The sequence below is a fragment of the Saimiri boliviensis genome, chromosome 9, assembly GCF_048565385.1.
Source record: "Saimiri boliviensis isolate mSaiBol1 chromosome 9, mSaiBol1.pri, whole genome shotgun sequence".
NCBI classification, from domain to species: domain Eukaryota; kingdom Metazoa; phylum Chordata; class Mammalia; order Primates; family Cebidae; genus Saimiri; species Saimiri boliviensis.
In genome coordinates this window covers 102,940,889-102,957,174 of record NC_133457.1, presented here as the reverse complement: position 1 = coordinate 102,957,174, position 16,286 = coordinate 102,940,889, and the positions used below count along the sequence as shown (strand labels likewise).

General features: G+C 48.5%; 1 protein-coding gene across 4 annotated transcripts in view; it reads right to left on the bottom strand.

The window, feature by feature from the left end:
- Window positions 1–2,235: 2,235 nt before the first annotated feature.
- Window positions 2,236–16,286, bottom strand: part of PPP1R16B (protein phosphatase 1 regulatory subunit 16B) — a 120,507-nt gene continuing 106,456 nt past the window's right edge. For all 4 annotated transcript variants that reach the window (XM_074406531.1, XM_074406533.1, XM_003936380.4 and 1 more), the window contains 5 exons: window positions 15,520–15,645; window positions 14,547–14,622; window positions 13,659–13,788; window positions 13,398–13,566; window positions 2,236–7,037 (listed from right to left, as the gene is read on the bottom strand). In XM_074406531.1, the coding sequence (XP_074262632.1) occupies window positions 6,531–7,037; window positions 13,398–13,566; window positions 13,659–13,788; window positions 14,547–14,622; window positions 15,520–15,645 (1,008 nt within the window). In that variant the 3' untranslated portion in view covers window positions 2,236–6,530. The remainder of the gene's footprint in view (window positions 7,038–13,397; window positions 13,567–13,658; window positions 13,789–14,546; window positions 14,623–15,519; window positions 15,646–16,286) is intronic.

Genomic DNA, 16,286 nt, shown 5'->3' with positions numbered 1-16,286 from the left:
GCGGATTACCTGAGATCAGAAATTCAAGACCAGCTTGACTAGCATGGTAAAAACCCGTCTCTGCTAAAAATACAAAAACCAGCCGGATGTCTTGGTGCACGCCTGTAATCCCATACTCGGGAGGCTGAGGCAGGAGAATCACTTGAACCTGGGAGATGGAGGTTACAGTGAGTCGAGATTGCATCATTGCACTCCAGCCTGGGTGACAAGAGAGAAACTTGCTGCCTGCTAGGCTGTTATTTCCCGCATTTTCTACCTTTTCCTTTCTGACAGCTTGCTTCCTGTGTCACCGAGAACACAGAAGCAGTGAGAAGGGAACTTTAACATGCGCCCATCCAGTCTACCTTCCTGTCTGCATCTCTGCCCATACACAGGGCATTGATGAACTGCGCCTGCACCATCCAACCCCAGCTCCTCTGCCTGGGCACTTCCAGCCCCTCTCCTCACCAGCATCACTCCAGCAACCTCCTTCTTTCTCCTGGAACATCAGCGTCCCTCTTTACTGATTCATTTCTATAAGCCTACACACATGTTGAAACATCTTCATCTTAAAACAGCCCTCTCTTCACCCTACATTCCTCTAAAGCTCCCCATTTTTCTTCTTACTTTTGCAGCATAAAACCTCAGACATGGCTGGGCATGGTGACTTGCACCTGAAATCCCAGCACTGTGGGAGGCCGAGGGAAGAGGATCACTCGAGCCTCGGAGTTTGAGACTAGCCTGGGCAACATAGCAAGACCCTATCTCTAGAAAAAATACAAAAGTTAGCCAGGCATGGTGGTCTGTCTAACTTTTAGTGCATGGCAGTGCTCATGGTGGTCTCAGCCACTGGGAAGGCTGAGACAGGAGATGACTTAAGGCATCTTAAGATGCCTTAAGGAGTTTGAGGCTGCAGTGAACTATGATCGCACCACTGCACTCCAGCCTGGGTGACAGAGCAAGACCCTGACTCAAAAAAAAAAAAGAAAAAAGAAAAAAGAAAAAAAAGAAAAGAAAAAGAAACCCTCAAACCAGTTGTCTATATTTGCTGTCTCCAGTTCTCTTCCAGCCCTCTTCAATCAGGCTAAAAACCCCCATTGCTTTACCAAAACCCCTTGTCAGGTTCATCATGAGTTCCACACAGCTAAATCCAACAGTCAATTTTCAGCCTTTATCTTCTTTTTGTAAACGAAAAGAGCATCATAAACGTGAGAAGTTACATTATTTAGCAATGCTTCTCCCTCTCTTTCCCTCCTCTCCCCTTTCCCATCCATTTGTGAAGTTTCTCAGGACTATGTGTGGGGCCTTCCATGTGTCCCTGCTCTGGTCTCCAGGGTCCAGGAGGCAACAAAGAGAGCATCCTTTTCACCCTCTTTCAAAACACCAACAAAGTTCTGTGTGGGACAAGGACCAAGGACCGTGGTCTGAGGCTGTGCAACCACAGCTTCTCTATGCCTTAAGGTAAAAAGTGAGAATGGCCAGGACCATAAGCACATGAAAGAACTGGAATGGGTCAGGGGGAAGAGTACGGGACATGTCAGTGCGCTCCAAGAACGGGACAGAGGAGAGGGGCACTCTTGTTACATACAAATGTTATCAGGGGCCAGTGCAGTGGTTCACGCCTGTAACCCAGCACTTTGGGAGGCCAAGGCAGGCGGATCACTTGAGGTCAGGAGTTTGAGACCAGCCTGGCGAACATGGTGAAACTCTGTCTCTACTAAAAATACAAAAACTTAGCTAGGCATCATGGCCAGCACCTGTAATCTCAGCTATTCGGGAGGCTGAGGCAGGAGACTCACTGGAACCTGTGAGGCAGAGGTTGCAGTAAGCAGAGATCGCACCACTGCACCCTGAATGACAGAGACTCCATCTCAAAAAAATAAAAATAAAAAAAAAAAATAAAAATCAGGAAAACCTTGGAACATGTATGGAATAAACATATGCTATTATAGGGCTTCACGTTAATTTCAAAGAGAACAATTGACAGAATGAAGGTCATTCCCAACCACCCACCTTTTCTTGAAGTCATCAGTTTTTACCATCTCCCAGTCTGGAGAGACATCTGCTCCAGGTCTGAGCCCCCAGAATTCCCTCTACTTCAGGGGCCTCATGTGAGAGCCCTCCGCAGGGAGCGGGGAGTAAGGGGGAAGAGATTAGAAGCCCTCACCCACCCTCTAATCCAGGAACCTCCTCTTTGTGAATTTAAGTCAGCACTGTTCAAGTGAGCTCACAGCAATAACCAGTCACACTAGCAGGTGTTATTAAAAGGAATTTAATAATTTTAATTAAAAACTCTTAACAGCGATTTCTGTCACAGGCCTTGGCAGCTGGAAGCAACTCCAGAGACATGTGCCCCCTCTGGGATGTGGCTGAGCCACGGTTTGGGACCCGAGGCCCAGCAGTGCCGCGTGGCGAGGGGCTACCTGGAAGTTACTTCAGTACGATATCAAAGATCCGTGAGGATTTTTTTTTAAAAAAGTTTTAAATATATTAGACTCTCTTGATTGCCATTTTTACACAAAGCTGCTGATACAGTATACAGAGTTTTAACTTTTTTTCACATAAAATACTTTTTTTAAGTGTTCTCTGTACATCAGTGGCTTCTGGTCTGGTGAATTATTGCGGAGGGCTGGGGGTCTGCAGACTTTTCCTGGGTGTGCAGAGCCAGGCCCCGCACGGTGGCACTTGCAATGCCCATGGGAAGCAGGCCCTCTGGCCAAAAAGAGACTCCTGTTAGGGAGAGGGCTATAGCTTCCAGCACAGGGGGTCGCTTTTACAGAGTCATCCACTGACCATTGGACCTTTTGCTCTTATGTGCCCTGGGGGAGGGGAGACCATCCCCAAGTTACAAATCACAAGAGTTCAATACAGGCTTTCTGGGCATCTTAAAAAGAGCACCCTTCTTGAAAGTACCCCAGTATCCTGCTCTAGGAGAGAGAGCAGGTAGGTGAGAGAGCTCAGGATGGAAAGGTATCTGACACCAACAACCAGAATGGTCTCATGTTATTACAAAGCCAGCAAACTTGTGGGGCAGGACAGGGGACACACCTTGTTAACTGTTCTAAGCCCCTTGGAAATGGATCAAGCAGTGCAGAGCAGTTTTACTTGTGCTGCATATTTGACGGAGAATTCTATCCTGAAGTCTTCAGTAGCCCTGGGCCTAGAGTTGATTCCGCTTCCCTAAGCTACTCGCCAGAAACTCACAGCCTGGTGGTAGCTGCCAACTTTCAATTGTTTGGGGCATATGATGGTAAGCCATGCAGCACCTGCTTTGGAAGTGACCTCCTTTAATCTAATAAGGAGCTGCCACAGGACCTGGATCTCAGCAGGAGCTAGGCATCTGGTTGACTTTGCCAGTTTTCTTCCAGCTCCTGGATGCACCCCTGCCATGAAGGGAGGCAGATTCCTGAGGAAAGACTTTGATGCTGAAGGAAGCAGCTCCAGCTCCTTTTCCTCCCAGTATTCATTAGTGGGGTGAGGGGGCTCTGTAATAAATGAGCCCCTGTGAGCAAGAAACAATAACTTTAAAAACCTGAGATGCATTTGGTAGTAAATTGCAGTACAGTCTTCTAGATCTCAAGCTGCTATTATAGAGTCCCCCAAAGATGCTGGCTGAAGACAGCTATCACTGAAAGTTCCAGATGGACCTGGATGATGTCTGCTTGGAACCCAAGATCCAGCATCTGTACTTGGTGGCAAATGTTATCCAGGGATGGCCATGACAGCTGTTACCAGCTAAAGGCATTCAGACTCTAAGGATTCTAGGAGCTGAAAAGCAAAGGGTCGCTGGACCAAGATGCAGACACTTTGCCTCAGGTGACTTGAATGGGACTGCTGATGCCTGCGGTCCCCAAGGGACAGAAACTACAAAGAACAGTTTTCCTTACTCTGTCTTATTCCCCCTTTATCTGCAGAACCTAACATACTTGCTGGCATGTTGCAGCTACTCAGTAAATTATGAGTTAATTAATTTTGGCTCATTCATTGAGGGCTGGTCTTCAGCTCATCTCTCAACACCCAGGAGACCTACAGGGAAAGCTCCCCAGGGACTCCAGAGAGGGAATGGTTTATCCCTGGGTGAAAACATGAGCCAATGTTTGAGAGTCACCTGTGTGTGAAGTCAGTTCCTGTCAGAGAATCAGCTGGGATTCCCAGCCTCCTGGGTGGAGAGGAATGGCCCAGGAGGCAGGAGGCATGCAAAACGGAGGGAATGGCCTCGGTTGCTCAGTGGGTGGGGCAGTATATGTCTTCAGTGTTTGGCCCCTGAGCAAAAAGAAAACCTGCTCAGCTCTCTCCTGAGGAGCATGTGGCTTCCCTCACACTCCCTACCTGTAGCTAAGGTTGGCTCACGAGGGATTCCAGCATCAGTCTGGGCTGATACTGTTTTACAGCCAAAGCTAAGTGTGTTTTAGATCATCTTGTCCTGTTCTGGCCACAGCCTGAGATGTTAAAGAGCCCACCCCAGATGCCAGCGACATGGGAAGCATCTGTGCACCTGTCTTCAGCCTCCTGAGCTGTCTCCAACTCCACTCTAGACTACGTCTAACCTGGTGCTAGGGTGGAGGTGCCTGATGCTGAGAACCTCTCCCCTTCCAGCAGCCACCAAGGGTGCAGTCACTCCCATGGACCCTGCGCTTTCTGGCCCAGCTCCCCTGCTCCTGGGAAAGCACACCCAGGTCCCTTCAGGTCCAGCTCCCTCTGTGGGTTATGGGGCCATGGGGGCCACAGTAGGGGGCTGAAAATGACAAACAGCAGACCCCATAACTAGAGCTGTGGCACAAGTCAGGGACACTCTTCCAGCCCTAAGCCCCTAGTCCAGGTACCCCGCAGGGAAAGTTTCTCGTAGACTGAGAAAGAAGTGGGTTAAAAAGAACGTAGATCTGTTTCCCAAATTAGAATCTGGACCTAGGGAGCCCCTTCAGAGCTCTCAGGAGGTAGTTTAAGGACAAATCAAAGGCGCACAGAGCAGTGGACACATCTGCAGCTTGTTGGTTACACCAAAAGATTCTGGCTGAGCCTGTGGGCAGTGGGGGTCCTGGGAGCATCAGCAGTGAGGGGAGAACAGTCATTCACAGTCCTCCCTCCCCAGCATCAGGAAACCTGGGGCTATGAAACTGCAGAGCTGGGCAAGACCCAACTCCAGCCCTACCACGGATCTCATGAATGCAGGACAGGATACAGACCATGTGAACCCTGGGTTCGCAGCCTTGGGGCATCACCACTCCTGCAAGACCAGGCTGGGAGCCCCTGGGCTATGCAGAAACTCAAAAGGGCTGACTGGCAAATCTGCCTTCCCAAGCATCCCCAGAAAGGCAAAAGCTGGGCCCGGGGTCCTGAGCACTGACTGATGTGGGTGGATGGGGGTGGGAGGTGGAGGCAAGCAGGCCCCTAACTGCTTGCTCTGACTGCTCAGTCTGAAGAGGGCTAGATGAGATGGGCTGGGCTGAAACAGTCTAGATATTCACAAAGATCTCAGGGTGCTGGGCTCTGTCACTGTTAACCAGCAGTACTTTCTTATATTAAGTGGCCTCTTTCCCTGGAAAAGCATTCCTATGGAAGCTCCTCATTTAGCTTCATTTTTCCAGCACCAGCCAGTAAAACCCAGTGACTGTGATACGATCCACAAAAAGAAGCGAATTCAGTTACCTTCCTCCCTGCAGGAGTTTTACAGACTAAAGGAATTTTTTAAATCAGATACACTTTGGTAAATACTGATCTTGTCCCCGTCCCCCACCCTTCTGCCTTTGACACTTCCATCCAAGAGCAAAGCACGATTTGGTTGATACCAGGAATGGAATCGCCTGGTTTCCCCCTCCACCCCTGGATGGTCATATACCTGGCTCCTGGCATGGGCATAAGTGTGCCTCTCAACAAGGCTGTGGGGAACAGGTCTGTGCCCATCTCATCTACCCATATAGGTTCCTGGCTCCCTCTGAACACAACAAGGACTTCTTGCCCCTGCCAGGTGTGGCTGGTGGCCCAGACCTTGGGATGACTCTGAGCAGGACTATGGGTCTCAGCTTAGCAGGCGCCTTCCCCTGCTAAAGCCACATTGGCAGTGGTAATGAGACTCTGGGTCTTAACTTCCATCCTTTTGAGAATACCCCACACATTCTCAGCCCCCTTGCTTCCCCTAAGCCCAGGTATGTCATTCCTACACACACTGATCAAGTGTGTGTGTTTGTGTTGTGTGTGTGTGTGTGTGTGTGTGTGTGTATGTGACATGCACGTACTGATCTGGAGAAGCCTTTATACCAAGAATAGAGCTGGGATCTCAAGCCCACCCTCCCAAAATCGGATAGCAGAGTGAGCCAGGAAGCCACAATGGGCCTTGTGTCAGATGGCAGACGATGCAGCAGGAAGCAGAACCATGGGACATGGGACATGGGATGCTGTGGGCAGCCAGGTGAGGGGTGGGGTCTGAGTTCCTCTGAAAAGCAGAGCCCACCTGTCCCCAGCTGCCCTCTGACACCTCCCCAGCCAGGGCTGATGGGCTGGCCTGGATTCCAGGAGCCTCTCCCCAGGAATCTCCCTCCTCCATCGCATGGAGACTAGGAGATACGGCAACAGCCATGCACCTTCTCCTCCATCTCCTCTATGGGGGCCTTGAACTTTAAGAGTGGGGGATCTCCGCTGGTGACCGTGTAATACACCGAGGTCCCATTGCTGCTGTACGGTGAAGTTCTGCCTCCGATCAAGGGGGCCTTGCCTTCACTGCTACTCTCGCCTGTCCTGGCCATGCTGCTGCCCAGGTGGGTGCTAAGGAAGGGGTGACTGAGCAGCTTGGCTGCAGCCCGCTGCCGCTTCAGCTCCAGAAGCGTTTGAGGGCTCTCCTTGTAGCTGCTCCAGGGCGGGGTGGTGTCGGCCACACCAGGGTTGCCATAGGCCATGCTGTAGTCGGGCACCTCATGCACCTTCCAGACATCCCCATTGGCCAGTGCATACTGGTAGGCACTGACCGGAGCCCGGAGGCCATTCTCAACAGGCATGTCCAGTTCACCTCGTGGGATCTTGGTAGGAAATTCGGAGAGTAGCACGGGCTTCTCCAGCCTGGGGTTCTGCGAGTGAGAAGGACAACATTACCAGCTGGCTGGAAGATCTGAACCTACTATCCACCGGTCTCTACTGAGGGCATTGTTTTTTGGATCTCTCCTCTACTTGTTTTCCCTCCCTGGGTATTGGGGCCAAAATCATCCTTAGGGGAACCCCCAATCTATGAATTTTAATAGAGCTGACTGAATCTGGCCTTGCTCCAGAGCCTGGATCAAGACCCAAGGCCTGATCCACCCTCGGGTGGATCACGAGGTCCGGAGTCCAAGAACAGCCTGGCCAAGATGGTGAAATCCCATCTCTGCTAAAAATACAAAAATTAGCTGGGTGCGGTGGTGGGTACCTATAATCCCAGCTACTTGGGAGGCTGAGGCAGGAGAATCACCTGAACCCAGGAAGCAGAGGTGGCAGAGACAGCATCCTAATGACAGATGTGAAGCCCTGGATCCTTCTCAGCCCAGACTTTTCAGTTGAATAAGCCAATAAATTCTTTTTGTGTGTAAGTCCATTTTAGTTGGGTTTTTCAGTCACTTGTAATCCTTCCTCTGTATTTGAAGTGTATCTCACAAAGATTCTTATCTAGGGATCCTGAATATCCAATAATCCTTAGACAACAAGAGCTTGAAAAGTAGCTGCTTCCTAAAAACTATAAACTAAAAAATAGATATAGGCAACAATAACTAACATTTAAAGCACAGCAGAAATCACCATGAACAAAGTCAAAAGACACATGAAGAAACTAGAAAAATATTTTCAACATATATGACAGAAAAGAGACTAATTTTCTAAAAGTATAAAAAGCTTTTTTTTTTTTTTTCTTGAGACAGAGTATTGCTCTGTCCCCAGGTGGGAGTGCAGTGGTGCGATCTTGGCTCACTGCAATCTCCACCTCCGGGTTTCAAGCGATTCTCCTGCCTCAGCTTCCTGAGTAGCTGGGATTACAGGCATACACCACCACACCCAGCTAATTTTTTTGTATTTTTAATAGAGACGGGGTTTCACCATGTTGGCCAGAATGGTCTCAATCTCCTGACCTTGTGGGAGGCTGCCTCAGCTTCCCAAACTATTGTAATTACTGGCGTGAGCCACCGCACCCAGCCAAAGAGCTCTTAAAAGTCTTTTTCCTAGGACAACCCGACACAGTCCCCCAAATTCTCATTCTTTTTCTCTGCAATGATTAAACTCTTTTCACCACATTTAATCAACTGAAATTAAATGCTTGCCAAATGATTTTTTTTTTTTTTTTTTTGAGACAGTCTCACTCTGTTGCCCAGGCTACAGTGCAGTTATTTGATCTCAGCTCACTGCAAACTTGGCCTCCCAGGTTCAAGTGATTCTCCTGCCTCAGCCTCCCAAGTAGCTGGGATTACAGCCACCTTCCACCACGCCCAGCTATATTTAGTAGAGGCAGGGTTTTGCCATGTTGGCCAGGCTGGTCTTGAACTCCTTACCTCAGATGATCCTCCCTCCTGGGCCTCTCAAAGCACTGAGATTACAGGTGTGGGCCACCAGGCCCAGCGGTAAATGATTTAACTAAATTTTAGTTAAGCTGTTCCCCTCCCTACAGGATCCTGGACTTTGACTCACCCAGAGGGTAAACAAGCACTGCAAGGCAGAAAAACTCTCCTTTAGACCCTTCTGGAAATGTGCTGACCACAGGATACACATTCCTGGTCAACTGTCCAATTATACCACCTGCTCATCCCACCCCCTACCCTCAGTCCTTGCAGCCTCTGTCCTCCCTAGGAAACAAACTCCTTTCTCCCTGACCTCTGTGATCCTTGCCAATTCTGTGGTCGAAGCATTCTACTTACTGCTACAATCACTTCAAAAACAGTCTCTCTTTAGCTTTAACAATAACAACACATATATACAATGCCAAGGTTCTGACTTTGTCTGGATTGCTGCTTAGACATCAGATTAAAAAACAAAGGGCGCAATGACTCACACCTGTAATCCCAACACTCTGGGAGGCCAAGGCAGGGGGATCACTTCAGGTCAGGAGTTCAAGACCAGCCTGGCCAACATGGGGAAACCTTGTCTCTATCAAAAAAGACAAAATTTAGCCAGGCATGGTGGCGGATGTCTGTAGTCCCAGATACTCAGGAGGCTGAGGTGGGAGAATCGCTTGAATCTGGGAGGCAGAGGTGGCAGTGAACTGAGATTTTGTCACTGCACTCCAGTCCAGCCTCGACGACACAGTGAGACCCTGTCTCAGAGAAAAACAACAACAACAACAACAACAACAAATATATATACACACACAACAAATATATAAATATATATATTTTAAATAAATATCCATATAAAAAACCATATATATATATAATTTTTATATGTATATTTATTTAAAACAACATCTTCCCAGGCGGTTCAGGTGGTTCTACCATACAGTTGAGATTGTGAACCGCCGGTGGAAGAGACCCGGGCTGTCATCACGGCTATGCCTAACACCAGGAAGTTGACTCTGCCAAAAGCATGAACCAAAGTCAGCTCTGAAGGCTAACAAGGCACAGCCTTGGCAGAAATGTAATTTGGGGGGTCAGGCTGAACAAATTATTCCTCAGATAAGTGGTTCTGAAATTCTTGTGTGCAGCAGTACCACCACATCTGGGGTGGGGCCTGAGAATCTGCATTTATTTATTTTTATTTTTTTTCAGAGACCAGGCCTCACTCTGTCACCCAGGCTGGAGTGCAGTGGTGCTATCATAGCTCACTGCTGCCTCAAATTCCTCAACTCAAGCAATCCTCCTGCTTTAGCTTCATGAGACCAAAGACTACAGGCACACAGCACCCCACCCAGCTAATTATAATTATTATTATTATTTTGGTAGAGACATGGTCTTGCTATGTTGTCCAGTAACTCCTAGGCTCAGGAGATCCTCACACCTCAGCCTCCTTCAGTTTTGGGATTACAGGTGTGAGCCACTGCACCCAGCCAGAATCTGTATTTCTAACAAGTTCCCAGGTGATGCTGATGTTGCTGGTCCAGGGACCACGCTTTGAGAATTCCCACCTTAAGACAGCACCTTGCCAGCACCTAAAGCCTTGAAAGGGGGAGGGATGAAAAAGGAATGAATTTGGAGCTTTGTAGCAGTATCCTATGATCTCCTTGTATCTTCCAGGGCTGGGGCTGGAATCTGGATCCCCAGGTCGTGAGAGTTGCCCTGGGGCTGGCCTATGGATAAACAGGGTGAGGACCACCTGCTTCTGGTTATGCCAGCTCTCATCTTGGTTCCTTCTCTTCTATTCCCCAGGCCTGAAAAACGTCCCAGAGGTAAAGTACCTCATCTGCTTGCCTTGCCTAACCCCAAACAAACTGCAGCCTTGATGAGGAAGCCCTGGAAATTAACAACAGCAACAACAGCAACAACACCATCAGGCCTAACCCAGGCTGCTTTCCAGCAGCAGTACAGCCCACCTTGTTCCCTAAGGGCTTAATGGATTTCTTAGGCTCCACACCAATAAGCACTTCTAGGGGGTGCCTCGGGCCTGTGAAATCTGAACAGCACAGGAATGAGCAAGTGTGGAGGAGGAGGGGTTGCTTCCACGAGGATTTCTTTGAGGATCCTAGTCTCTCCTAAAAATCAATCAGGAAAAAATATACAACTTAACTTGCATGAGGGCTGTGAAAGGAAACAATAAAATAAACGAACGACCCAACAAAGCGGCATACAAGAACAGATGCTGCACCAAACAGGATAACCAAATGGCCAATAAGCCCGTGAAAAGTGTTCAACATCATCTATCCTCAGGGAAATAGACATTGAAAATGTGAGCTACCCCAGCAACCTGCCTCGGAATGGCTGCAATTAAAAGGGCTGACTAGGCCCAACGCGGTGACGCACGCCTATAATCCCAGCACTTTGGTGACGCACGCCTATAATCCCAGCACTTTGGGAGGCCGAGGCGGGCGGATCATGAGGTCAGGAGACTGAGATCATCCTGGCCAACGCAGTGAAACCCCGTCTCTACTAAAAATACAAACTAGCTGGGCGTGGTGGCATGTGCTTGTATTCCCAGCTACTTCGGAGGCTGAGGCAAGAGAATTGCTTGAACCAGGGAGTCGGAGATTGCAGTGAGCCGAGATCGAGCCACCGCACTCCAGCCTGGATGACACAGCGAGACTCCCAAAAGCAACAACAACAAAAAGCCAGACACAAAAGCAACAAACTACAGGGACCATTCATATGCATATGCAAAACTAAACTTTAGAGCTCAATGTTAAATAGTAGCTACATTTGGAGTGGGAGAAAGGACTGAGAGAGAACATGGATGATGAAAATGCTTGTGAATTCATCTAAGTATGTACATTTGTAAAAGTGTGTTGAAAATCTCACTTGGCCAGGCATGGTGGCTCATGCCTATAATCCCAGTACTTTGGGAGGTCCAGGTGGGCAGATTGCTTGAGGTCAGGAGTTGGAGACCTGCCTGGCCAACATGGTGAAACCCCATCTCTACTAAAAGTACAAAAATCCACCAGGCATGGTGGTAGGCACTTGTAATCCCATCTACTCAGGAGGCTCAGTCAGGAGCATCACTTGAACCCAGGAGGTGGAGGTTGCAGTGAGCTGAAATCACACCACTGCACTCCAGCCTGGGCAACAGAGAGAGGCTCCATATCAAAAAAAAAAAAAAAAAAAATTTGTCTACTTTACCATACATAAGTTACACCACAATCACAAAGAAAAAATAAATAAAGCATAGCTGAGAGGCATCTGAAACATGATTCGATCTTGATCTACATCTCTTTTCTCACCAATCCACAGACTCAGGAGCCAGGCAGAACAATGCTACCCTATGTGTTCTCTCCGTCACCAGCTGTTGGCTTTGATGTGGCTTCCCTTTGGGCAGGTACATTCACACCTCCTGGTGAGACAGGCAGTAGGTGACCGTCTCATTCTGGGAAGCAGGGTCCCTCTGAGACACGTGGGTGGGCTGGGTAGCTAATCAATTTCATCCCACCAAAGCTAAACTCTCTAGGCATGTTTTCATCTGTTCACGGTGTGGTGGAAGAACCAAAATGGCAGACCACCTCTGGTACTGTCACCTTCTCCCTTGTCCTGAGCAACTCCGCTCCAGCCCCAAACTTGTTCACTCCACTCAGCAAGAAAGCAGCCATGCTGAGTGTGTTGGTTCTGGGTTAAGTAGTGTCCCTCAAAAATTCCTGTCTACCTGGAACCTCTGAATGTGACTTTATCTGGAAATAGGCATTTGCAGATGTAATAAATTAAATTAAGTTTAGGTTCTACTGGATTGGCATGGGCTCTAATTCAATGACTGGTGTCCTTATAAGAAGAAAAAACAGGCTAGGTATAGTGGCTCACACCTGCCAAGGTGGGAGGATTGCTTGAGGCTGCGTTTGAGACCAGCCTGCACAACATAGCAAGACCCCATCTCTACAAGAAATTTAAAAATTAGCCAGGTGTGATGGCCACCACCTATAGTCCTAGCTACTTGGAGGCTGAGGTAGGACGATCCCTTGAGCCCATGAGTTGAAGTCTTCAGTGATCTATGATCATGCCACTGCACTCTAGCCTGAGTGACAGAGCAAGAACCTGTCTCAAAAAAATCCCATAAAATAAAAATAAAAAAAGAAGAGAAAACAGACACATACACAAAGAAGAAGGTCAGGTGGAGACAGAAGCAGAGACTAGATTCATGCAAGCAAAAGCCAAAGAACTCCTGAGCTACCGGAAGTTCACAGAAGCGTGAAACAGAATCCCCTTGGGAGCCCCCAGAGAGAACAAACCCTGGTGTCACCTCGGTTTTAGGCTTCTGGCCTTCAGAAGTGAGAGAGAATAAATTTCTGTCGTATTAAGCCGCCCAGTTTGTGATAATTTCTTAAAGCAGCCATCAGAAATGAATATGCATCCCCTTAGGAAAGCAGCTTAAAGCTTAAAGGACCATTGGCTGCTGCAGGAGCAGGCTTCTCAGAGGTCCTACTAGGATCCTACACCGTTTTTCAAAAAGCATGTTCTGATAAACACAATTCTCAATATTTTGTTATATTTCCTGAAAAAGAAGTTGTAGCACCCTCAACTCCTGGGTGACTGCCCTACTGAAGCTCTTTTCTGGGAAGCCCACTGCTAGGTCTGCTGGAGAACAACTAGGCATATAGCAGATACTTGCCCCCTGTCAATCAGGAGACCCACCTGTGTGCCAACATGCCCAGCTCAGCCTCTAATACGCCCCCGATCACCTCCTTAACTACAGTAGCCACCAATATCAGACTGGATACACTAGTTTAAGGGCAGTGCCTGGCTACTTCCCTCTGAAGTCTCTCAGTTGAAGAGGCAAGGTCAGTGGAGCCCTGTTCTCCTCCCAAGGCGGTGGCTGACACTAGGGCAGGGCATGAGGCCACTCACAGGGTCCTTATTCTCTTGGTCTGTCCTGGTCTCCCTGATGTCCCCATTGTAGGTGGAGGTCCGCTGATCCTCAGCTGCACTCCGCTGCTGCCACAGGATGGCCTCTCCCTCATACTCCTTCCTGTATAGGTTGGTCCTGTCCGACAGGCTGGCTCGACGCACCACCTTCCTGAGGGGACAAAGTGGGTGCTGGAGGCTACACCCAGGCTCCACAGGCAGAAGCATGCACGGGGACCCCTGGCTGCCTTGCCCCAGACTCACCCACGGCTGCCTGCGCTGGATGTCCTCCGGCTCAGGGATGACTTGTGCCTCAGCTGTGACTTCATGATCACATCATGCTTGTGTTTTAGCTCCAGCAGCAGGACCTTGAACTCTTCCTCCTCACACAGGTCTGAAGGGGCAGAGGAGTCTGTTGTAGGGGATGGCGCCAGGACCTGTGGCCCAAGAGGGTGCTCCAAACCAGAGGAGCTGCCACCCCAATCCACTGAAAACTCTAAGCATCTTTCGGGGCAGGCAGGGAGGGAAGAAAACAATGCCAGCCAAAGTTCCAGGGGGGCTGCAACCCAAACCTTAGTGGATTATAAGAATGGGAAACCCAGGTTCTGTGCACAGTCACAACTCCTAAGTTTCCCAGCTATGATCGAGGCATTCATGTTCCTCTTTGATAGTTTCCAAGAAGAGTTCTCAAGTCTTCACTGATACAAGAAGTAGTGAGGGAAACAAGCAGGTATCCCATATAGCCCGAGCAATAAATTATGCAAAGATACTGAGAAATCTACATACTCCCACTATTCTACCTAGCCACTTCATCCATCTATCTACCTATTGCTGACTGAGTCATCTATTCATAGATTCACCCTTTACCCACTCATCCACTTATTTTTCTATCCATCCATCCATCCATCCACCCATCCATTCAACCATACCTCATAATATCTACCTATCAACCCCTCTCATCCATCCATTCATCCATTAATACATCTATCCATCCATCTGTCCATTATTCTACTATCCATTAATTAATCCAACCATCTATCTACATACCAATCCATCAATCTATACAACCATATTTTCATCCGTTTTTCCCTCTACCCATCAAAAATTTGATAACTGCCTATTTGTGCATGCCAGGTGTTGTGCTGAACTTACCTATTGGCATCTCATCCATGGATGTCCTTGCACTGAGACTAGCTCCATGGGATACCAACAGCTCTGCCATCTGCATCTGAAACACAGGAAGAAGCTCACATGTCCCCCTGCCCAGTGCTCAGAAAGCCTAGGAGGTGGAGAGAGTGCCCAAGCCTCTTAGGATGTGACCCACAGAATGGTGGGACAAAGCTGATTTCCAGGGAAGGCCTGCACACTATAGCCATGGGGGGAATCCAGACAGATACAATGAGCTTAGCACCTCCTCCACATGCCTGGGCCACACCAAAAAGGAGCAGAAGGAGTTGGCTGTAACTCTAGAGCTGGCAGATATCTAAGGAGGGACTATGTGTAAGTGGCAATCGAACTTTTGTATCTGAAAACAAATGGAGAAACTAATCAGAGCAAAAATGCTGGGAATTTTCTTATTTGGCAAATTTGATTACCATCCTATTAGAACACAACTTGTTGGCTGGGTGTAGTGAGTCATGCCTGGTAATCCCAGCACTTTGGGAGGCTGAGGTGGGCAGATCACTTGAGGTCAGGAGTTTGAGACCAGCTTGACCAACATGGTGAAACCCTGTCTCTACCAAAAATACAAAATATTAGCTGTGCATGGTGACGCATGCCTGTAATCCCAGCTACACAGGAGGCTGAGGCAGGAGAACTGCTTGAACCCAGAAGACGGAGGCTGCAGTGAGCCAAGATTGCACCACTGCCCTTCAGCCAGGGCTACAGAGCAAGACTCTGTCTCAAAAAAACAAAAAACAAAAACAAAAACAAAAACCAAGAACACAACTTGTCCAATGTTTTTGCAAACTCCCTAGTCCTCTTCATATCCCACATATGAGTTATAGTCAACACCTTAAACCTTAAAATCTTATATTCTTTGAAGCCAATTGCCAGCCCAAAAAACTTGGTGTTAACAGGTTAACCGTGTGCCAGCCTCCTCCACAGCCCTGTGGGTAAGAACTACCTGTCCCCAGAAGGCAGCTGCATGCAGGGGCTCCCAGCCATCCCAGTCCTTCACATCCACACGCACTCCATGGTCCAGGAGGAGCTCAGCGGCCCGCAGGTATCCATTGGCTCCAGCTATGTGCAGCTGGAGGAGAGGAAAGAAGTGAGCATTCCCTAGGGAATCAGCCCCACATTGAAGGTAAGCTAGCCCTCACCTCCACCCAAGTACCACAGCATCCTTGGGGGCAGTAGAATGCAATAGAATGAGATGGAAATACAGCCACATTATAGAGGATTATTAAGTCTGAAATATGGACCTAGAAGGAAAGTTAGAGAGCTGAGTTCTTCTCCCCTGTGGTTGGTCTTAGCATCCATGTAGTTAAGCAATAGCATTTACTGAGCCCCTACTGTGCACTGAGCCCCAGAGAAGGGGTCTCTGAGGTTCAACATGGTGATTTTTTAAATACATCTACAAATTCTTTGACACATCTTCCTTTAAAAGATGGAGCCCGACCGTTTTCATCTTGAATGTGGGCCTGAATGAGTGACTCACTTCTAACAAATAGGATATCGTGAAGTGGCTGTGTGTGATTTCCGAGGCTAGGGCATAAAAGACATTGCTGCTTCTACTTTACATTGTCTTGGATCACTTACCCTAGAAGGAGGCAGCCACGGTGTTGTGAGGACCCTCAAGAAGCCCCAATGAGAGGTCCTACGGAGATGAGAAACTGAGGCCTCCTGCCAACATGCAGCACTAACTTCCCAGCCATGTGAGTGAGCCACCTT